A 21,908-nucleotide genomic window follows, 5' to 3' on the forward strand; every position below is an offset into this window, starting at 1 on the left:
CAAGAGCGAGGTGCTTCAGATCGATTCCCAAACTCTCCTTTGGTATTCTAGCAGTGGTTATTCTGTGCGAGCTGACATCCATCTCAAGATCTGATCCAATATAGACGTTTAATGTATGTGCTCAATACTTTAATTCAAGCTTTCCCTCTTTTTTTCTTCTTTTTTTTTTTTTAAACATTTTTATTTGACTGTTCAATTCCCTGGATGCTGAGGAAGGGGAATGTTGAATGCTCCACGGTAAATCAGGGTGAAAAGGCAACTGGTGCCATGCATCAGCTTAAGCTGCTGCCTGGTGAAGGTGTGTTTCTGCATATAAATAACGTGTATCTTCGTGGAGGAAGTGCTGTGTCTTTCTAATGAAGGGTTTGCTGATTGGAAAGGCAGAACGACCGCATAGCACTGCTAGGGAGGGGTTGTTTCTCTTGTGCCTAGATTGTTGGAGTGGGTTGTGATCGTACGGCTGCATTTTGTAGGTATGCTAAAGAATTTTAGAAGACCTTATGAGAAATCAATGAACAGATGACTCTGTGGTTTTGGGGCTGATCTCTCTTCCACCTCAGGAAGAAAGATCAGGCTTCGTGCAGCTTGAGAGATCAAACTATACAACTGCCCTTAAACAGGCAGTAATTCGATTGCTGCCATATAGCAGGCAGCAGGCGTTTGACTGTGGTTTGGTTTGGAAGTGGCTTGAAAAACAACTGCAATAGCTGACTAATCAACAGCTAAACCAGGACAGCAGTGTCACTTGTGTCACTTGCATTTAATTGAAGTAAAGATAAATCACTCATTTATGACATTTAGTGAAGGTTTTAAAATTGATGCTTTTTTTCACCAAAAAAATTATTTTGCCTGTTCTTAGTTTCCACAGCAGGTGGGCCCTGAAAGCAGGTGGTACAAAGTCATCCCCGTTCTGCTGCAGTGGCTGTCACGCAGCGTCTCCTGTGCGTTTCTGGGAGTCTCTTGGTCTTGGAGGGGAGAAGGACTTGGGTGAAACACTCTGAGCGTCCGTATTTTTTAGCATTATCCTAAAACCTTCTCTGTTCCACAGGTTACAATTTTATGTAAAGGGCACAGCTATGGACAGTTCAGACTGTCCTGAGCCAAATTTGGCATTTTTAATCACAGAACAAAACTTTTCTGTGCCAGTTCTCGGTGAATTGGCACTCGCAAGAGAAACAATTAAACAAAGGGCAGCAGGTAGTAAATTGAGTAAGGGAAGTTTGTCCAGACTAGCCTGACATCTTCACGTGGACAGTGAAATACAAATTGTACTTGCATCTTATATTTGTATGAGGCTGACCCAAGGTGACCTGTTATGTGCGTTCTGGGATTTCTGACTTAGCAGAGGAGTCTGAATTCCTCACTGTGATTGATGTTCAGCCTGATTGTACATAAATGTGGTGTGGGTTTTTTTTTTTTCAAATGCATTTTTGTCAATGATTTTTTCTTCCTTTTCCCTTCTGCCTCATTTTCTTCACTTAGCAGAAGGAAGTTTGGTTGCAAGAAAAGGTGAGGGAGAGAGAATTTTGTTTCTGCTCCATTTCAGTACAGCGTTTCTGCCCTAAGACTGCAACGTGAAGTGTTAGAAAAACAGACCACCTCAATGGGGGAAACATCGCACTGGTTGTTTTATACACTCATGCTCCCGCTAAGCAGAATCCATAGCGTATCTGTAAAATGAGCAAAAGCAGCCCAGTATCCTGAAGTTTATGACGGTCCCACTGAGGAAGGAGCCCAGCAGGAGCAGAGCTGATCCACCTTTCCCTGCTGGAAGCTGCGCTGTGACCTTCAGCTTCCCCGACTCTAACAGGCAGCAAAACCCCTGTAGATGTGCGGATGGTTTCTGTACTGACGCTGATGCCTGCTCTCCTTTCCTCTCCCTGCTAGCTAAAGACTTGGAGTGTGGATGAACTTCAGAGGAGGCTCTCAGCACTCGACCCCATGATGGAGCAGGAGATTGAGGAAATCCGCCAGAAGTACCAGTCCAAGCGGCAGCCGATCCTCGATGCCATTGAAGCCAAGAAGCGGCGGCAGCAGAACTTTTGAGCCACCGGTAGAAAATACTTCCGTCCTCAAACAATCAGCTCCTTGCTTTTATGACTACTGAACACATTGATTTCTACTGAAATATGCTAGCAAAACAGAGGGCAATACTTCTGCTCATTTATTTTCCCATAGCACCTTTGTGAACTCAGGAATGCCATTAAGTGGAAAATCCTGATGGTATGTTTTAGTGTTAGACGTGTATTTAAAACGTTATCCCAAGGAGCTTTGTTACTGGTTTTAGGTGGCCTGTTTTTAAATCAGAGGAACGGGTAGAAATAGACTAAAGAAAGTTGGCTCACTCTCTTTTCAACTGAACTTTCAGTAGTCTGTTTTCTTTGTTTTAAGTTAATACGAATTGTGGTATTTAATGGCTGCAACTTTTGTGTTTTTTGTTGTTCATGTTTTTCTTTGTGAATGCACAGACTCGATTTTGAGCTGTTAACTGTATCGTTCTGCTGTTAAGGTACTGATAAGTTTTAGGTCACTGAACAGAACAAACTGTTCCAGCCTTCGAAAGAAACTTAAATCTCAGTTTTTAAAAAGCCTGTAATAAGCCCCATGCCTTACACTTTGTGCTTTAAGCAAGTGTGATTTCTTCAAGACCTCAGTTTTGTCCTTTTTTATGTAATTTGGGAATTAATCTTAGTAGATAAAGCATGTTGTGCCTCCATCAGAAATTATATTCTGTAACATAAAATCCACGTTGACTTAAAACCAAAAGCCAATCAGTGATCTGACCTAAAACAAAGCAGATTCCACTTCATCTGTCTCTTTGGAAATGTCCTTTAAGGAAACCCTGCTGACCGTGGAGTGCTGGGGAAAGGAACCAGTATTTGAATGGGTGGAAGTGGCGTGAACCTCTCCCGAGTTAGGTACTTCTGCTGTGTCTGAGAGGACTGAGAAGTCTCCACAGTTTGTGAAATATTTTACAGGCTTCATCATTTCAAATTTACATCTTTAGGTGCTGGAATAAAAACTTAATTTCACAATCCTTCACATTTCTGCACATGAGAAAAATTAAAATGAAAATTAACATTTGTTGATGCGCAAAGATGTGCGTTATGGGGTGGAGTGGAGGCAGAGCTGATCCGGAGGAGAAGACAATGAAAAATATCCTACTGGAAGAGATTCAGTCTCTTCCCGTTCCTCTGGATGCTCCTCATGTTCTTTCTCTTTAAATTACCCTGCCGTTTCTGCCTGCCGTAGCTCAATGAAAACACCCAGCATGTACAATCGCTGTGAGGATGGTGCAATTATCTCACGCTGGTGGAGAGGAGGGTAAAACAGAGCAACGATGAAGTGAGCCTGGCTGCAGGGCAGAGAGCAGTGACGCCTCTGCCCGCTGGGCTGTAACAGCAGTTACCTAGTTTTAGATGTCTGGTGTGTGATGAAATACTCGGACAGAGCAATTTATTTTTATTGTGCTCTGATGGAGAGAAGAGTTTCCATGTCATTCTTCTGCAATAGGCCTTGGTACGCCACCCAGATAATTAAACTAAATAGCAGTGTCTCCTGAACCCAGTGCTGCTGGAGAGAAGTGCTCACTTCATGCCTCGAGAGGCTCTTTTTCCCTGCTCGGAGCAGACTTTTGCCCGCTGTTAACAGGTATACTCCATTGCTGTGAAAGGAACCAAGCCATTTGTACCCCCTCTGCAGATCTGGTCGCATCGGTTTGTCCCGGTCCGATAGGCAGCGCTAACACAGCTGCTGCGGAGATCAGCGGCCCAGCTGGCCCTAAGGCGAACGGGAGGCAGTAAGAGCTGTACATCCTGGATAATCAGCTGCTTGATAGCCTCAAGTGTCAGGAAAGTTTGGAAAAGGCTTGCTTCCGCAGCACAAGCCCAGTAATTAAAATCTTTGTTGTTAATGGATTAAAATGCCTTACCAGTGACAGTCCGGACTCTGCTGAAGTCTGGTGACATGCTGCGTGAACACCGGGGCTCGCACAGCGCGTGTCCAGGAACTGCAATACGCTTTGCCCTGAATATTTGTTACGAGCAATATTTATGAGAGCCCTTTGCATCAAAGAAACTCCCACAGCTTAGGAGGGAGTGCTCTGTTAAGTACTGCATCTTGAATTAGTCACTTGGATGGATCCGTCCCCCCGGGCTCGCCCAGGCTGGCTGTGCGCTGGGCTGCAGCTCTCCCAGCACCATGCGGAGACCGGAGGCAGGAGGCCGGGCAGCTCCTGCAGGGCCCGCTGAAGCTCAGCTTTAGGTCACACCTGGCTTGTACCTCTGGTGTGACAGATGTTGGGATGTAGGATGTGGCAAACTGCACTGCGTGCACGGATCGAGCAGATTCTGCTGGGAGTAGTTTTACCTCTGCACTGTGTAGGTAACTTTCTAGTGGTTGGAGGGCATTAGAAAACCCAAGTTTTTAGGTGAAGCACCCTATTGTGGTGCATATTTTTGGAATATGCAACCTGTGTCTGCTGTAACTGAATGTAAGCACTGTTGAAATGCTCTGCTTCGCTGATGTGATTGTCTTAAAATACAGCAAATGAACCAAAAGAAGTAAAACTGGTCCAATGGCTTAACTGTCTTTGAACCTTTCGTAAATGCTTCCAGTAGCTGAGACTTGATGTTTCTTGCACATGGAGCTCTGATGCAGAGGAATTATTTTCTCCTTCACTGATTTGCAATCTGTTAGAGAAAATAATTCCCCATTTGGACCCTTGGTAGAGTGTCTGGGAGCAGAGTGCCTGCTCGCTTCTCAGAGTCCCTCAGACCCAGACCACGGCTGTTGCCCTAAGGGAAAGCTGTCCAACAAAGGTGTTAAGCAAAATGCTTCCTTAAAAACGCTTCCTTAATTGTGAAGCTGCATTCACGTGCTCCTTGGGTTCATCTGCATTGCTGAAAGTGTTCTGGACAAACCATTATCTTTGCTTCTGAAACCCAGAGATACCGATGATGTCAGTCATGCGAGACGTAATAATGTGAAGTTTGTAGCTTTAACTTTTTTTTGTAACAAAGAAATTAGCAACACTGGCATAAAGTGCTGACTTGAAATGCTCTTTTGTAAGATCTAGCTGTTTGTATATAATAGCGTTGGTCATTAGTTTGTATATGTATGGAATAGTAACTTTTATTGCGTTTTCCGAGTTTGATACAGGATATTTTTGTTTGATCTTTCTCAAATCTTGCCTTATTTGTTCAAAGGGGCAAATAAACTGTCCATACTGAAAGCATCAGTGTCATGAGTAATATTTGTGCGTTAAAACATCTGGCATATCAGGACGAGCTTTGACACGAGGTGCCTCTAGCCGAGCATACAAGCATTAATAAACATAAGCAGTAAACATGCCAAATGCGTTTTTGAACAGGCAGTTCTTTAGCCATAAAACATTGCTAACGCTACGCCTCCAGGAGAGCTGGGGGGGTTATTTGCTTCGGTTTGGGGGCAGGCCCGCGTGCTGCTGGCTCTGCGGCAGCTTGGGACGATGCAGGTGGATGCTCAGGCCGCTTCCCCACGAGGGTGCACATCGGAGGTGCAGGAGGGAGCTCTGGCAGGTGGGTCAGCGAGCTTTGCTGCAGTGCTTGCCATCCCTGCTTCGTGCTGCAGCACCTTCCCTGAGCCTGCAGTCGGCTCTGGGGCTAGGTATGCATCCGTTCCTTCTCCTTCCTACACAAAGGTGAGGCTCGAGTCACTCTCCTAATTCTGGCTGACTTGCTGCACTTTCAGCTTTCTGGCTCGGGGAAGGAGGCAGTTGACAGTGAGTGGGTGCTGCCTTCCCATGGTGAACTATTGGCTTTTACGTGGTTTCCCTGAGCAGTTACTAAATCTGTTCTGAAGGGATGACTAACTGAACCAGAGACAGAATTCATTCAGGAGTCAGCCTCGGTTAGCAATCCCGGAAGAAACAAAATAGATGTGAGCTTTTAAATGTTAGGAAGGAGTGTGGAATTCAAAGGGAGGGAGACTGCGGGCATTTCTAGTGACTGGGAAAGCCTGCAGCACTTGCACGTTCTCAGCAACATCACCAGGAAACTGCAGAGCACCTGCATGAAGGGAAAATGGTGCTCCCAGCACAGCAGCAGCCCTGCAGCCGTACAGCAGGAGTGCTCACATGCACTCGTTTCATGCTAGGAGCGGTGCACGTGCTGCAGAAATACCAACTGCATGTAGCTAACACAGACAACAGCTGACAAGTAGCCCTGAGCTGGGGCTCTTGAGCCAAGTTTTTCCCTGCCATGGGGGAAAAAATCCACTTGCCAAGAAGCCGTAGCCCCAGATTTTCTCCTCCTCCCATGGTTGTCAGTACTAAGGTGCAGGTGGCATTGTCTTTAACACCCAGCTGCTGCTTCCTTCACCCTCATTTTGTCCCTTTTCCTCCTGTCCACAGGCCAGAAGAGCTGAACAGGCACTCAGATAAATGCTCTTGGTGTTGGCTGACAGCCCTGACTCGAGAGTTGACAGTTTTTCATTGCATTAATCACTCCGGCAAAATTTAAGAGTCAAAGCAGGAAACGCCCATCAGCTATTTCCAGACTGAAAGTGACTTAATTGCCCTTTAATTTAAGAGTCCAGGAAGGCAGCCAACTTGTTTAAAAACTTTAAAACTATTCAATTCCATCCATTAAGCACAGTCTGCTCTGCTCCCCTCCAGGCTGTCGCAGCTAAGATCAATACAGCGGAGGGAGCCCGGTGCCCCTGCGTCCCGCCCAGAGTCATCGCAGCGGCAGGACGTCCCTGGTACCGACCTTCCTCCGTGTCACAGCGGGTGCTGAGCTGCACACCCTCCTCTCCTCACCCCGAGAGGCTCACAGGGTCTGGGCCATCACCCACCGACCGTGGCGAGGATGATCTTGAAGGCACGGGCCGGTTTTTCCCCTCTGCTGCTCTCCGGGGCTGGCTGTGGACGCATCCTGGGCTTTCCTGCATCGCTCGCTGGTGCCGGGCTCCCCTGCATGCCTGACCCCTGTTTTTTGTGGGCAGCAAATGGCATTTCCTGAAATCGTGTGATCTGCCCAGGTGCTGTTGGTTAGCTTAATTCCACCGCTTTGAGACTATTCGTTTAGCTAGCTCAAATGGTTAGGAGGAAAACTGATTTAAGTACAACCGAGTTAATTGCTGTTGTTCAGGTAAGGGCTGAAGCCTTGAGTATGTGCAGACCTCGGGGCTTTCCTAATACCAGGAGAAAGTGTTTTGCCACAATTAAAAGAAAAATAAGAACTAAAGCACAATTGCTCTTTATCGGTCGCCACTCCCAGTTCAGCAAAAGGAGGAATTACAAGCAGCACCGATGTGATCTGCACTTCGAGCAGCCTGCTCTGATTTCTGACTCCCCACGCTCACCCCCCTGGGATCAGGGCTGCAGAGCCAGGCGGGACAGGTCCCAGGGGCGCTGCCAGCGAGGAGTTTGCTTCCTACGGATCGCCTCCTTCCAGAGCTCCTGGATTTCCCACAACCAGTCGGGTGCACAGAGCACCCTCAGGGTGTCTGAACGCTGGCGAAGGAAGAAAAGGTTTTAAAAGTGCTGAAGTTTACTTTGTCTCTGAGCAGAGTTGTCCAATTCTCAGCTGCGTGAAATAGCTTAATAAGGTCACTCCTTAATCGCCGTTCCCTGGAGGTAAAATGGTCTCTCCTTCATCCATCATTTTTTGAGTGTGGAGAGCTGCTTCTGCAGACATAACCTGATAAAGTGTTTAATTGATTTACCCGCTGTACCAAAGGAAAACAGTCGCTCCGGGAAACTGATTAGGGATTAACAAGAGAGCACCAATTTCCTACTAGCCTTGGGAACAGTAAACCAGACCCGTCCCGGCAGCCCACCCCGTGCAGCAGTGCCTCGACAGCGCGCACGCGGCGGCGATCGCCCCTGCTGGCGCTGGGCACCTTCCTGCAACGGCTGCTCCCGGCGCTGCAGAGCTCCGGCACCGCCAGCTCTATCTGCAGAGCAGTGGGAGGACTTTCCCGGTTGCTCATCGCCATACAAATCCGAACGTCTTCGCAGCATGCAGGAGGCTAAAAAAAGAAAAGTCCTTTGTGGTTTTTCCCCAAAGCAGCCCCTCGGGGCAGCCGTCGTACGCAGCGGCTGCAGAGGGTCCCTCGGGAGGCACGGCTTGCTTCTAACCCCCGGGTTAGGGAAGTGTTTGCCTCGGAAAGATTCGCAGAATGGGGATTTTTTATTATTATTCCAAATGAAAAAACTCTAAAAGGAATAAAGATTAAACTCTGGGTTTTATCCTCCCCTCCCACCTCACTGCGGGATGCAGGTGCTGTGCTGGGAGCAGCACTGAGCCGTCCCCTCCCTTGTTTCGGAAGCCACAAGTGGCACCAGCGGCCACCTCGGCCTTTTATGCTGCCTCCAGGGAAGAGGATGAAGCCCAAGCAGCACCAGAGCCCAGACTTCACCCCCTGCGACACAGGGAGAGCTGGCTCCCAAAGAGCCAGCAGCGTGCTGGGGGATCAAGGAGCTGTGGATGGGGCAAGCCGTTTGCTTGGGCAAGCATCATGCCGAACGTTAATTGCCATCCCTTCCTCCCTGCCAGCCACCCTGCTGCCCGTGCTGCCGCCCATCCGTGCTGCTCCTCCGGGAGCCCCGCAGCCCAGAGCTGCTCGCCCCAGCCCCCGGGATGCTGCTTCGGCAGCCGTGGTGGGAGATGGCAGAGGGGCACCACGGCCTGCTGCAGGAATCGCTCTGCAAACGGCCCGGCAGCCCCTGGGGGCTGTTCCCACCTTCCCTCTGCCCCTGCCCCAAACCCATGGATTAATGGGGCACGAAACAGAGCCAGCCTCCGAGGTGGGTCACTCAGATCTTTAATAAAATATACCGTATGCATCCCATGCATAGATAGAAAATTAATTTACATGCTCTTTTAATTATTTGCATAATGCTTCTTAGTTAATACATGTAATTTAGTCTTCACATTTTTTTTTTGTACATTTTGCTACTGGGGTATTTATGGAGAGAAGGGGAAACTCCTTCCTTTGTTCAAGTAACGGTGCAGCGGGAGCTGGTCCGGGGCGGGCGGTGAGCGCGGGGCAGACCACGGCACGGCCGTACTGGAAGACTCGATGGCGCCAGGAGCGTGGGCACCTCCACCCCCTGCTGCTCCCCGGGGATCCCCTGGTCCCACCTGAGTTCAGGGCGGCTGGACCCGCACGGTTTTGTCTTTTATCCCCGTGGCCAGCAGGTCGCTGAGGCAGAGCTGTCACCAACCGCGGTGTCCCCCGCGCGGTGCCCTGAACGCCAGCCAGGACGGCCGGTGACAAGCACTGCGATGCGGGTGGCTGGGGCCGTCCTGTAGCCGTCGGAGTAGTTTGGGGCTTGCTGGGCACGTTCCTGTGTGCACAGGACTGCTGCACGATTTCCAGACAGAGAGCTGGGGGGTCAAGGAAAAGCTCTGTAGGGAGTTAGTGCTGTGCCAGGAGCAGCCCCGAATGTGTGCAGCTGAATCAGGGTCTGGGTGGGACGGGGGTGCCCTACGTGCCCAGCTGAGAGGGGCTCAGGCAGGGGGGTGACAAGGAGCAGCAGGAGGTCTCCTCTGTCCTGCCGGGGCTGCCTCCTCTGCAAAGGGGAGCCCCGGGGGGCTCAGCTCCCCGTGGGGATGGGGGAGATGCCCCCCGGCTCCTGGCACCGCTGCTGCCCCTGCCTGGCACCAGGGCGGGGGGACGAGGCGGCGGGGCGAGGCTGGGGAGCAGGGCACGTGTCAAATCCCTCGGGCTTCGTTCATCGCCCCAGTGCGGCAGCTCCTCCAGCACTGGAAACCAGGGGCACACGGCAGTGGCCAAGGCAGCTTCTCGGTGCCCAGGAGCATCCCTTGTGTCTGCTCCCCGGCAGCCCTTTGCAGGCACTCTGCCTCTTCTCTGCTGCGTGGGCCGGGTGCCAGCAGCAGCAGCAGCAGCAGCAGCAGCAGCAGCACTGGAACAAACGCCCCATGGTGCAGGAGCCCCACGGGTAGGGATGGAGCAAGGATGGAGCGGTGAAAGCCCACCTCCTGCAGTCGGTCCTGCCGCAGGGGCTGGGGGCAGTGAGGCTCACCCAAGCCGGGCACCGCAGCTCCTCCGAGGCTCACTTTGCTCCGTCCCCTTCCCGCAGCCTGCTGGGCTGCCTGAGGCCTTTCCCAGCTGAGGACACACGGGCAGGGAGAGAGGCTGGGACCAGCGCTGGCACCGACCTGCGTGGGGTACATCTCACCCCAAGCTTTTTCACCGTGCCCTAGATGACACACAACTTTAGGGCAGAGGAAAACCACGCTTCACGCACCCAGGGCAGCGCCTGTTTGGGGTTACCCACATTTCTTTTCTCCCCTCTCCCTTCCTGTCCCCTGGCTGGGGTATGTGCAGCTGAGACGCATCCAAACCGCCCCAGCTGCTGCCTCCCACCGCCCTGGGGCTGGCAGCAGCCGGTGGGCACCGTCCCCAGCCCCTCCTGTCCCCTGTGTGGGGCTGGGAGACGGGGAAGCCCGGCCCCTCCGCCACGTCCCGGGGGGCTCAGGGGGCGGGCAGGCCGCCGGGGGTCAGACCGCGGCGGTCGGGGCTGCCTCTGCCCAGGGAGGTTTCGCTCAGAGCCTCTGAGTCCCGGTCGTGGCTGGAGCAGCTCTCCGTGTCCTCGGGGTCTTTCTTCTCGCTGTTCCTCACGGCGGCCTCCAGCGCCTTCTGCTTGCGGTAGAAGTGGGAGAACTTGTTGAAGATGATGGTGATGGGCAGTGCCACCACCAGGATGCCCCCCAGGATGCAGCCCGAGGCGGCCAGCTTGCCCGCCACGGTGACGGGCACCACGTCGCCGTAGCCCACCGTGGTCATGCTGACCGTGCCCCACCACCAGCACGCCGGGATGGTGTCGAAGCCGACGTCCTCCTCCTTCTCCGCGGTGTAGGCCACGCCGGAGAAGACGGAGACCCCCACGGCCAGGTAGAGCAGCAGGATGCCCACCTCCCGGTAGCTGTGCTGGAAGGCAAAGCGGGGTGGCGATGAGCGAGGACCATCGTGGCCAGGGTGCTGGGGTGCCACAGCACAAACAAAGCCCCCGTGCAGCCCCCTGCACACCTCCACAGGCGTCTCGTGGGCATCACGGCGCAGTGGCAGCACATGGAAGTCAAAAACAGTGTGGGGAACACAGGGTGGGGAGTGGGAGCTCACCCAGGTGGGCTTAGGGTTGGGGTGCGTGGGTGATCCATGCCTGGGGTGAGTGGGGTGGCTGGGAAGCCAGCCCCCGGCACCCCCATGGGGCAGCCAGGAGAGGAGCAGGGCCCTGCACTGAGGGTTCCCGCTGCAGACGCTGTGCCCTGGCTCCATCACTCGCTCCAGCCTGATCTGGGCTGTCAGCATCCAGACACATTTTCCTTTTATCTTGGCAGGTCCCCAGGAAGCACCGGACCGGCAGGCTCTAAGCGAGGTGATTTGTATTTTCCTGAGACGCCGGTGATGTGCGAGCACGGGGAGGATGGGCGCCTCTGCTGCAGCCTCAGCTCTGCCTCCAGCTCCTGTCCCAGCCCCGGGCGGCCCCACCGCCTGCCCCTCCTGCACCCCTCACCACCTCCAGGGCTCGGCAGGCTTTTGCTCGGAAGCAGCCCCCTGCCCGATTCTGTCCCCTGAAGCCTCACCGCTGGGGACATTTCAACGCTGGGGTTCTCGGTGACTTTAACCCGTGTCCGACCCGGCTACAGGACACCAGAGATGCTACAGGAACACACAGCTGCTGGCTGTTGTGCTGGGGGAGGTGGGTTTTTTTGTTTTTTGTTTTTTTTTTTTTTAATAGGAACTGCTCTTTTGGAGATAATTCCATCTCCCTTTTGCTGCTGCTCCATGGGAGACTCGAAGCAAAACCGACTGCTCTGCCTCAGCACCGGTATGAATCGGCGCAGCCCCGCTCATCGGGTCAGCCTGGGATCCACCCAGCACCAGCCCGGGCTGGCCCCAGCACCCATCCCCATGGGCACTGTGCCCCTGGCTCACTGGGGCCACCCGGGCTGCCGGGCTGGGGACAGGGTGTGGTGGCCGTGGGACAGACAGACGACGGACAGCAGAGGTGTGCAACGGGGTAAGAGCAAACGGCAGCTCACAGGGCTGAGCCCATGCTGCAGTTCTGTCCCTGCCTGGTCACCACAAGCAAATTTCTTGGATGTTTTTGCCCACTGATCGGCCAACTTGCTCCTCATCTTTTGGGGAAAGGAAATCAGAGCTCTGATTGTATTATTTTTTCAGTCTCCCGACAGCCAAAGAATGCTTTATTGGAGACCACATAATGACTAAACGAAACATTGAGCAAAGCAAACAGCAAAAGACATGGGAAAATAGCTTCTGCGGTCAAGGCAAGACATAAAGGAGGTGTATTCATGGCAGGGAGCACGAAGACTTTGCTTATACTGCAGGCAGAAGCTGCTCAGCTAATGCCAGTAACACCAAGGGAAATAACATCCTCCTCCTCCACCATCACCTGTGGCTGCAAATGCCCCAGAGAAACTCCAAGAGCTCCTGGGGAAGGACAAAGAGCTCCAAGCTTCACAGACGGATCAGCTGGCCACGGAAGACTTGCTCCTGGCTGGAGCTTATCAGCTCCATGTGATGGAGCTTATCAGCTGCTGGGGGGAGGCCAGCACCGAGCCCCCACCTGGGAAGCGCACCCACTGTCACAGATGTCGGTACGTGGCAGCGAGGAAGAGCAGGGATGCGTGGGAAGGCTGCCACCAAATTAAATGCCCCCTGGATCATCTGCAGACCGCTGCGTTTATGCCGCACAGGGGCAGAAATCCCTCTGCTAGCACTTCTGTGGCAGGGCAGCAACTACTCGCCGTGCCAGAGCCATCGCCCCGCTTCCTGGCCGTTAGCAGGCTTCGCTCCTCTGCTGCTGCTGCTGCCTTATGCTCTTGCGGGAGGAAATAAATTATGATGAACAAGGCGTTGTAATTTATGTGCCTGGTAAATCACAGCACCAAGCTGCTGAGGCAGCCTTGTGTCGCTCAGCCCCTGCAGCTGGCGCGGGCTCCCCGAGCAGCGGCGCTCGGTCACGTCCCCCCTCTGCTGCCCGACGATGTGCAGGGAGCCCGGCAGCCCCTGCCCTGCCGCAGCGCGTCGTTCACACTCGTGTGGAGCACGGGAAGGGTTGGGGGAGCCCTTCCCACCTGAAAGGTTTGATTTAAATTCTGCGAGCTGCTTTACGTGTGCGTGCCGCTTGCTCATTGCTCTTCCGAGGTGGGTTTTCAGGAACAAGCATGCTGTGGGTAGGACCGCAGGTGCCTTCATTTCAAATAACGCTCCCGGGACCCCGTCCTCCTCCCCAGCCACGCTCAAGCATTGATTTTTTTCTACCCAGCCCTATGGAGCGGGGCCAGCCCTGGCCATCGAGCCCTGCTGATGCCAGGACATCCCGTGCCAGCACGGCGGGGTCCCCAGCCTGAGAACCAGCGCGGGTTTTTGGAAGCGGGGCCAGAGGCAGCCCCAGGAGGAGCAAAGATGTCTGTGCTAGTGGTGTCCTCCCTGTGTGCAGCTCGAGCATCTGCTGCCACACTTGGTGGGCCCGGGGACCGGCCTGGGGGTTTCTCTTGAGGTGGTCACCAAGAAGCAGAGAAAATCAAAGGCTGGGCTAGCTGGCCTCTGCATCGCCTGGATTGTGAGGTGAGGGGATGGCTTCACCCTCCCCAACACACCGGCTCAGCCACACGTCACCCTCGGCATGAGGAGGCCGGAGGGACTGTGGGGACAGCAGAGACCGATGTGGGGTGGCTGAGCTGCAGCGATGGAGGTCGGGGATGTGGGACTGGGCTGGCGAGGGTCTCACAACAGCTTCGTGCCTCGAAGCTTGTCACAGCTGCTCTCCCCAGTCCCTCCCCGGGTACTGGGGGGTGGCTCTGGTGAGATGCAGCCTTGGGGCTTGACATGGAGCCTGGGGACCTCTCCCCAGACGTGCGTGGGTGCCACCTCCCAGTGTGCCAGGGACCTGGGGCGCTCTCAGCATCCCCTCACCCAGCTTGTCCTCCTGAGGGCCTAGTCCTGAAGCCAGCTTCCCTCAGCCCTGCGTGCCCTGTGGTGCCATGGGGTGGCTCCCAGTGGTCCCAGACCCCGTGGCTAACCCAGCGAGGTGTACTGGTGGGACGTCACCACCCGCCCCTGCATGGCTCGTTCTGCTCTGACACCAGGTATGGTGCTGGCCCACCACGGTGGGGCTGGACCCAGGAGTCACCAAGTCTCCCAGCAAAGGGGTGAATTCCTGTTTGCTCCGGGTGTGCGCACAAGGAGGACTCGTGCAGCACTCCTCACGCTGCCTTGCTTCAGCACACCCCAGCACCCCAGCCCACCACCCCAAACAAGCTCTCACACACCACCCAGAGCTGGAAACCCATTGGGAACGGGCACCTCCACATCCCCCGGCCAGCCCAGAGCTGATAATAAGGGTAGGTATGGAGATAGGGAGCCCATTTACCTTCAAGGTGGCCCCCAGGGACCTCAGCCCCGTGGAGTGCCGAGCCAGCTTCAGCACCCGGAATATCCTCATGAGCCGAAAGACCTGCACTACCTTGCCCAGGTTGCCCAGCTCCGAGTCGCTGCCCATGGTCAGGTCCACCATGAGGGTGAAGTAGAAGGGCAGCACCGAGACGATGTCGATCAGGTTCAGGGGGTGTTTGAAGAACTTCTTGGGGTTGGGGGAGAGCAGGAGGCGGGAGGACACCTCGAAGGTGAACCAGGAGATGCAGAAATACTCCAGTTTGTGCAGGACGGCTTCGTCGAGCACGTTGCCGGCCTCGTCCGCGTCCTGGTACTCGGGCATGCTGTGGATGCACATGGTGGCGATGGAGACCAGCACCACGCTGATGGACACGAAGCTGAAGAGCTTGCTGGGGATGGAGTAGCCGGGGTTCTCCATGGTGAGCCAGAGGCGCTTGCGCGCGTTGCCGCAGCGCAGCGTGCTGTAGCGCAGCAGCTCGTGGTTGATGTCGGAGATCTCGTCCGGGGACGTGTCCACGCTGCTCACCTCGCTCTCCTCGTCCCAGTTGTGGTGCCGGCCCTCCAGCTTGCGCTCGTGGTAGCGGTAGCTGCAGCAGGAGTCCAGGAAGAACTCGTTGATGCCCCAGTACTCGATCTCCTGGCAGAAGGAGAAGACACAGAGCTCCTCCATGACGTGCAGCTTCCCCGTCTGGTAGAAGTGGAGCACGTAGAGGAAGAAGCCGGGGTTTCGGTCGAAGTAGAACTCCCTGGCGCTCACGTCGTAGTCATCGCAGAGCTGCAGGATGGACTCCTCCGAGTCGCAGGAGAGCAGGCGCCCCAGGCGGGTGTCGGGGAACTTGGAGAGGGCGCTGGAGCTGAGCCGCCGCCTCAGCCCCCCCACGTTGATGTTGATAACGTCCTCCTCGAAGCCGGGACCCCAGTAGGTTAAGGTCTTGTTGACCATGATCAGCAGAGCGGGGGCTGGTCCACCTGCGGGCGAGACACAGCGCGGCTCGAGGGTGCTTGCGGGGGGGACAGGAGGCCCCGGGGGGCGAGGGGGATGCTTGTGTGTGGGACAGCGAGGGACAGAGGGATGGGGGGGGAAGGAGCAGCTTTGGGCATTTGTTCTTTACTGGGGAAGAAGGAAAAAAAAAAAACAACAACCAAACCTATTTTTCCAGATGAGACTTTCCTTCCTTTTTTACCTCTTAAAATATCTCCATTTGCAGATCGCCAGTGGCTTAACGAAGGCAATTTTCTGCATCTCCAGCACCTCGCCTGTGGGGCTTTCCTCCTTCAAACACGCAATTAGTCACTGGAGAGAAGATTTATCCCCCAAGGAAAAAATAGATCTTGTGCTGCCCTGCGCTCATCAAATTGTGCCAAAGAGATTTGTAGCCCGACCACCTACATCGCTAATTGGACCTGGCCAAAAAGTCCTTGGATGGCATGATCTACCCAGGAGCCGTGGTAGTTTTGCCAAGATCAAAGCGTTTTCACAGGTGTCAGTCTTGGGGAGAATTTCAGAGGAAGAAATGTCAAAACAATTCGTCTGCCTTCTTTGTTTCCTCTTGTGTGCTCCGTCACGTAAAATATTAAGATTTATTTTTATAGTGTTGAAACATAACAAAAACATGATTCAGAATCATTGATGACTGAATGAAAGGCCTGTGTATTAGCAGGGAAATAAAAAGGGAAGTTTTGCTTTCTGCCACGTTTCAGGATTTTACAAGTTTCAGGGCGCTGGGCTTTGCCACGCAGCACCAATTGCATTTGCTAACGAGCAAGAGTTACAACATCTAACACAGAGCAGCATTCGCACACCCTAAAATGCATTTACCCACCTTGACCAGAGGTTTAAAATAAGAAGGCGAGCACTTGGTTTGTGCTCTAAGTCACCTTGCAACCAGACTTCTCCACCTACCTCCTTTGCCTCTCGCCCTTTCTGGAGGGGCGCAGTGGAGCTCGCAGGGAGCGGTGCCGGGGCCTTGGTGCCCTCAGGAAGGCACTGGCTCTGCTCTCCGAGACCCCAAAATTACATTTTTTCCCCCCACATCATCTGCTTTGGGAAAACCCCTGTGTTGGATGTGCCTTGCTTCTGAGCCCTGCTTGCAGTCGCTCTCATTGCTGATGTGACTTGTGCAGCGCTGAAGTTTTTAGTGGTTGCAGAGGAATTTGTGACCCTCTGACTCTGGCTCTGGTCTCAAAGCTTTCCCTCCACAGCTTTTATCAGCCCACTGCTTGTTAGAAAAGTCCCTCACCTTCCCGTCTGGCGTCAGCCATGGCAGTTTTCAAACTTTCAGGTGATGCAAGGACAGAGGCTGGGGACGGGCAGCAGGAGCCGGGGGAAGAGGTGCCGTGGGGATGCTGGGGAGCCCCCAGCCCGGTGGGATAGCCCGGCCTGGCTGCAGCCCCCGAGGGCCAAGACGTCGGTCGAGGTGGGTTCCCTCACCCCACGCTGCTCACCGGACACCTCGAGGGGTTTATGGGGCAAGCACCAAAGCAGGGAGAGGGGGCTGCGCGTTTTCTGGCACCTGCACGGTGACATAGAAAAGGTTAGAGGGCCCTGGGGGGATTTTGCATCTGAACCTGGAGGTCAGAGCTGGAGCCAGGGCTGGAAATAGCCCGCAGAGGTGGGTTTTTAGGCTGAGCGGGGCAGTGGGTGCAGCAAATGCCAGCTGGATGTGAAATAGCCCGGCAGAGGCATCTGCTACCTCAGCTGCGTCTCGGCACCGGGGCTGATAAAGACGCAGGCTGTGCACCACAAGGCAAGCGCTTCCCCTTGTCTGGAGGAGGCAACTCTTTTGTGCAAAGCCTCTGAGCTTAATGGACTCATCAGCTTTCCTTTCTAAGGGGGGGGGGGGGTGAAAAAAATAAAAGGATCAATTTTTTAGATGCTACATGGAAGGGAGAAAAGGGGCGCAGGCGCTCCTGTTCGGGGACAAACTGGGATTTCTGCGACAGATCGGCTTTTCCAGGGAAGACATCACACAGCCCATCTGTGGGGTGGGGATGACTAATCCAGGTTCCTTCCAGAAGGATGCTCATGCAGTCAGGCTGCGCGCAAAGGCAGGGGCCGCGGGGGTGGGCCTGTGGGCTGCAGCCCGTCCTGTGCCCCCCGAGCCTCTTCGTGCCTTGTTCTGCAGCCGGGGGGCCAGGCCAGGCCAAACGCCACCCCGGTCAGCGGGGACGTGGCTTTGGGGCCGGGATGGGGCAAGCCTGGGGGTTGCAGATGGGGCTGGCAGCGTGGGGTGAGTCCAAAGCGATGCCCGGGCTCGGCAGGAGCAGCTCGCGCCGTGCGGCTGTGGGTGATGCCTTGCCCCTATGGCAGGAGGAAAATTGAGGGATGGGCGAGCTTTGGGCCCTTATGGCAAGAGAAAAATGAGTGTTGAGGATGGGCGAGCTTTGGATCCCGGGGAAATTCCTCCCTGCTGCACGGGGAGCGGGGCGGGGGGGGGTCGCGGACCGAGATTCTCCCTTCCGACATTTGCTTCTGAACGGAGCGGATTATTTCTGCCCACACACGGCTTTCATCTGGGAACGCAGAGCAGCAATTAATAGTTCTGTAACTCTTTTGCCTGCTCGCTTCATGGCGAGCTCAGCTCAGCTTTGGAGCACCGCCGAGGCTTGAGCCAGGACCTGCCTGGCAGGATCTGTCCCATCGGCGGGGTTAGCGGCTGGGAGACAGAAGCTGGCTTTGGGAAGGTTGGGTGTGTTGTTTTTTTTTTTCCTTTTTTTTAAAATCACAATGGGCAGAGAATACAAATGTGCCTGTCTGGAGTAACGTGAATTTGCAAAATTGCCTTTTAGTCGCACCAAAATCTCCATAAATGATTGGAAAAATAGAGCAGATCAAGCCAGGCTCTTTGTGATCGATTTTGAAATGTTCTGTGAGCTGTTGTAGGGAAACTACCACACACCCAGCGTGAACCATGCACCGGGCATTCAAATGAATATGTATCTCGTGGAGGAAAAAAAGCTCTGATATATGCATTTATGACAGCAAAAAAATATTAAAACGGATCAAGCATATCTGTAAGAAATGCTGGAAGAGTTTCCCTTGACAACGCGTGGTTTTTTTTTTTCCTGAAAGCCTTTCAAAGGGAAGTTCTGTGTATTTATTCCAACTGGCGGAGGGGACCCAGGGGAGTGGGCAGGGAGATGCTAATAGATATTCGAGTGGGGATGCGGCGAGAGCAGGGAGTATTGCACACAGGGGTTTTCCAAGCAGGTACGATGGATTTAGATGAACAGCCCAAATAAAAAGCCCTGTACTTACAGCTCAGCGAGGCTTCCCGGCGGGGAGTCGTGGGGCTGGTCTCAGAGGAGCCATTAGAAATACGCAGAGGAGGAAAGCCTTCATCCCTCGCCTGCAGCCCAGCCCTAAGCACCCTGTCGCCCTGGGCTCGTGGCCCTGCACCTCCCAGGTGTGCCGGGGTGCTGGTGGCAGGCTGCTGGGGCAAGCCCCAGGTGGGATGCCCGTGGGATCGGGGCAGGGCTGGGGGAATCCGGGGGGACAGCGGGGCTGGCTGACGTCCCGGGGGGTGTCCCCATCCATGGGCTGCATGCTGGGGGCGGCTGGGGCAGGACTGGGGAGGTGACACCCTCCCTGGGATGCCCATGTGCCCCGTCCCCGCCGCTCAGCATCCCCGGGCCCGTCGAGCTGCAGGTGCTCAGGACCCTCGGGCGGCGGGGCGGGGGGAGCACGGAGGGGTGTCCCGCTGCCGGCAGCTCTCTGCAGCCAGAGCGTGAGCTGCCGCCGTGTGCTCGGAGGCCACCGACGTGCCCTGAGCTGGGGGCAGGCGGCTGGGGGACTCCCGGCTCTTTTTCGGGGTGCAGGAGGGGGGCGGTTACCGACAGCTCCGGGGTCGGCCGGGAGCGGGAGCCCAGCGCCTGCTGCGGATGCTGCCGCGCGCGGAGCCTCTGCTCCCAGGTACTGGGGGCACAGCTTTGGGGAGGAAAAGGGGCAACCCCACACCTTGCCCTGAGGTTCCTGGGGGGGCGCAGAAGACCCGGGGGCGGAGGGGCTCCCCTACACCCACCTCCGGAGCGCACGGCAGGGCTACCCCGTGCGCCGAGCTCCCCGCAGCATCCCGGGCTGCCGGCTCCTCTCCTCCCCGGTCCCTGCTCAGCCCGGTGTGCCGGTGTCCCTGCCCCTACCCCCCCCCCCTCGCAGCATGCATCCCCCGACTTGCCCAGCTCCGGCTCCCCCCCGCTCACCTGCAGCCGCGCCGCCCCCGCCGCAGCGTGCGCGGAGCCGCGGAGCCCTGCGGGGCCGGCGGCAGCTCCGCGGGGCCGGGCGGGGAGGGGAAGGGGATGGGAAGGAAGGGGAAGGGTTGGGGGGGGGGTCCCCGCCCCGTCACCCCCCCTCCATCCTCCCCTGGGTGCCGCCCCCCGGCTCCGCCCGGCGGCTTTGTGCTGGGGGGGGGGGAAGGATGGGAGGGGGGGCTGGGGAATCCCCCCCGCAGCTCCCCTGGGAGAGCTGGGGATGGGTGCGAGGTGTCGCTGCCAGCCGTGGGGGGGACACACACACCCATTTTTTGGCAAAACCATCTCATGATCGGCTTTGTGGTTTCCCCCATGAAGGTTAAAGGCAGCTCCACGATGGCTGCACGGGGCTGGGAGCGGGGTGGGCAGGGGAACCCGTGTCCCCCCCACCCCAAATCGCCTTACCTGCTCGAAGCGCCCCGAAGCAGGAGGGCTGGGGGTGAACGGCGGGGCCCTGAGCTCAGCGTGCCGCCCCATGGCGTGCCGGCGACGCGCCTCGGCCCTCGCAGGTGCCCGTCACGCCATCCTGCTCCATCTTCCTCCTGGGGCTGGGGGTGCTGAGGGGTCCTGGGCAGCCCTGCCCGGCTCGCCGAGCTCCCCGCTGTCCCTGTGCAGGAGGTGGGCGAAGGCAGCGGGTCGGGCGCATGGTCGGGGTCAGCTCAGCGGGACGCCGCCACCCGCCGCCATCCCCGCGTGGCCTGGCGAGAGCTCCAACTGCCCCAAAAGTCGGCTGCCAGAGCAGAGGGACGGCAAAGAGAGGCTCTGAGACCTTCCGTGGGTGATGGCCGCGTGCCCGTGCGGCGATGGCTCATTGCTCCGGCACCGAGCAGCTCAATCGGACCGGCAGTTTACGCGGTGCGAGGCTTCGCGCCACCCTCCAGGGCAAATCCATCTGCTTTAGGGCTCGGGCACGGAGCCTGCAGGCCATCACCCTTCTCCAGGCACGCAGGCAGCCGGCTGGGAGCTCGTGTCGGCGGAGAGCATCCTTCCCCCCGCTGCGTGCCCGCCTCTCGTGGCTGCGTGCCGTGCCAGCCCCGTCCCTGCGCCAGGCGCTGCGCTGCCGCGGGGCCGTCGCCGTGTCCCCATGTGCGTGGTGTGCCAGCGTGTGCCCCGCGCCTGCTGACATGGCAAGAAGGCAGCGGAGGGAGGGGGGAGGGAAGACTTGGAGGGAGGCCTCGGGGAAAAAAAAAAAAAATGGAAAAAAAAAAAAAAGGAAAACCAACGGAGGGAAATTCCTCTGTTGTGCGATACGAGGCAAAAGCGTTTATTTTTATGGCGATTGGGGTGGCTGTGCAGCCCTGGAGGCTGTGAGATAAGCTCGGCCAGCTTTGGCTGCTGGCAGCACGGCTCTCGGCCCGGCTGGGGGGGCGAGGAGGGTGTGCTGCCCCCTGGGGCTTGCTCTGCCTGTCACTGATGTGCTGCCAAGGGGAGAATTTCCTCTTCCCTTCTGAAATCAATTCTCTGCTGGTTTTCTGGGAGGGAACCTTGCCTTGGGGGAACCCCTGGGCTCTCCGAGGGCATCCGCTGCAACTCACACCCGGTCTCTGCACCGGTCAGCTTTTTGTAAACCCCCCCTGCCCCATTTATGTGCTGCTGCAGGGCAGACCCAAGCCTGCCCCCCCTGTCCAGCATTGCCAGCTCCAGCGGTGTGAGGCAGAGAGCTGCTGGGGCTCCCTGGGTGCAGGATTGCACCCCATGCCCCTGCCCGTCGGCACAGCAGGCTGCAGGGGATCACCCCGGGATCGGGGCAGGGTGTCCCTGCGTGTCCCCACACCACTGTGCTTCCAGCAGCACCCCCAAAGCCCTGGGGGAGCCTGCAGAGCCCAGGTCACCTTTTGGCCTCGCCCAGGCTCGTGCTGGTGTCACCGCGTCCTTCCAGGGGTGGCTCTGCTGCAGCATAAATGGTACCCGAGTGACTTCTCCCCTTGCTGCGCGAAGGACTGAAAAAGGGCTGGTTCTCTCCTTAGCCAGCTTTGGCACTTGAAATGCAGGGCAGGAAAAGGGGGTCCAGCCCCGAGGCTCTCCCCCAGTGCAGGGGGTGCGCTCGGGGCACCCAGCAGCGCGCCCGCGGCCCCGGGCGAACCGCCGCCACTCCTGAGCTAACTCGCAGCGATGTGGTGAGGGAAGCAGGCAGAAAAATCAGGTCAGCTGGAAACGCCTCGCCGTCTCCTCCTCCCAACGTCTTCCCCCTGCTGCCCCTCTGGGAGGGAGCCCTCCTCCCACCA

At 56.3% G+C, this 21,908-nt stretch overlaps 2 protein-coding genes across 6 annotated transcripts in view; one reads left to right on the forward strand and one right to left on the reverse strand.

The window, feature by feature from the left end:
• Positions 1–5,233, forward strand: part of STK4 (serine/threonine kinase 4) — a 45,861-nt gene extending 40,628 nt beyond the window's left edge. For 2 of the 3 annotated variants that reach the window (XM_048072552.1, XM_013189286.2), the window contains one exon: positions 1,888–5,233. In XM_048072552.1, coding sequence (XP_047928509.1) covers positions 1,888–2,046 — 159 coding nt within the window. In that variant the 3' untranslated portion in view covers positions 2,047–5,233. The other variant, XM_066978571.1, reaches the window with a different exon arrangement.
• A 4,362-nt stretch (positions 5,234–9,595) lies between these two features.
• Positions 9,596–20,856, reverse strand: KCNS1 (potassium voltage-gated channel modifier subfamily S member 1). 3 transcript variants are annotated; one of them, XM_048072553.2, is made up of 3 exons: positions 20,089–20,856; positions 14,414–15,405; positions 9,596–10,941 (listed from the first exon to the last, which is right to left on the reverse strand). In XM_048072553.2, exons 2-3 carry the CDS (start codon positions 15,377–15,379, stop codon positions 10,486–10,488), a joined length of 1,422 nt encoding a protein of 473 aa, XP_047928510.1. In that variant the 5' UTR covers positions 15,380–15,405; positions 20,089–20,856; the 3' UTR covers positions 9,596–10,485. The 3 variants fall into 3 exon arrangements, with proteins under 3 accessions (XP_047928510.1, XP_066834674.1, XP_047928511.1); XM_066978573.1 differs by lacking the exon at positions 20,089–20,856 and adding an exon at positions 19,636–19,737; XM_048072554.2 differs by lacking the exon at positions 20,089–20,856 and adding an exon at positions 18,695–18,827.
• Positions 20,857–21,908: the final 1,052 nt, after the last annotated feature.

This window comes from Anser cygnoides, chromosome 16 (assembly GCF_040182565.1).
Source record: "Anser cygnoides isolate HZ-2024a breed goose chromosome 16, Taihu_goose_T2T_genome, whole genome shotgun sequence".
Taxonomy (NCBI): domain Eukaryota; kingdom Metazoa; phylum Chordata; class Aves; order Anseriformes; family Anatidae; genus Anser; species Anser cygnoides.

Bases quoted from the DNA above. Each gene is read 5' to 3' on its own strand.
- KCNS1 (XM_048072553.2), bottom strand. From the start codon at position 15,379: ATGGTCAACAAGACCTTAACCTACTGGGGTCCCGGCTTCGAGGAGGAC. The intron at 10,942-14,413 runs GTAAATGGGCTC...TTTGCCTTCCAG, and splicing joins CCCTGGGGGCCACCTTGAAG to CACAGCTACCGGGAGGTGGG.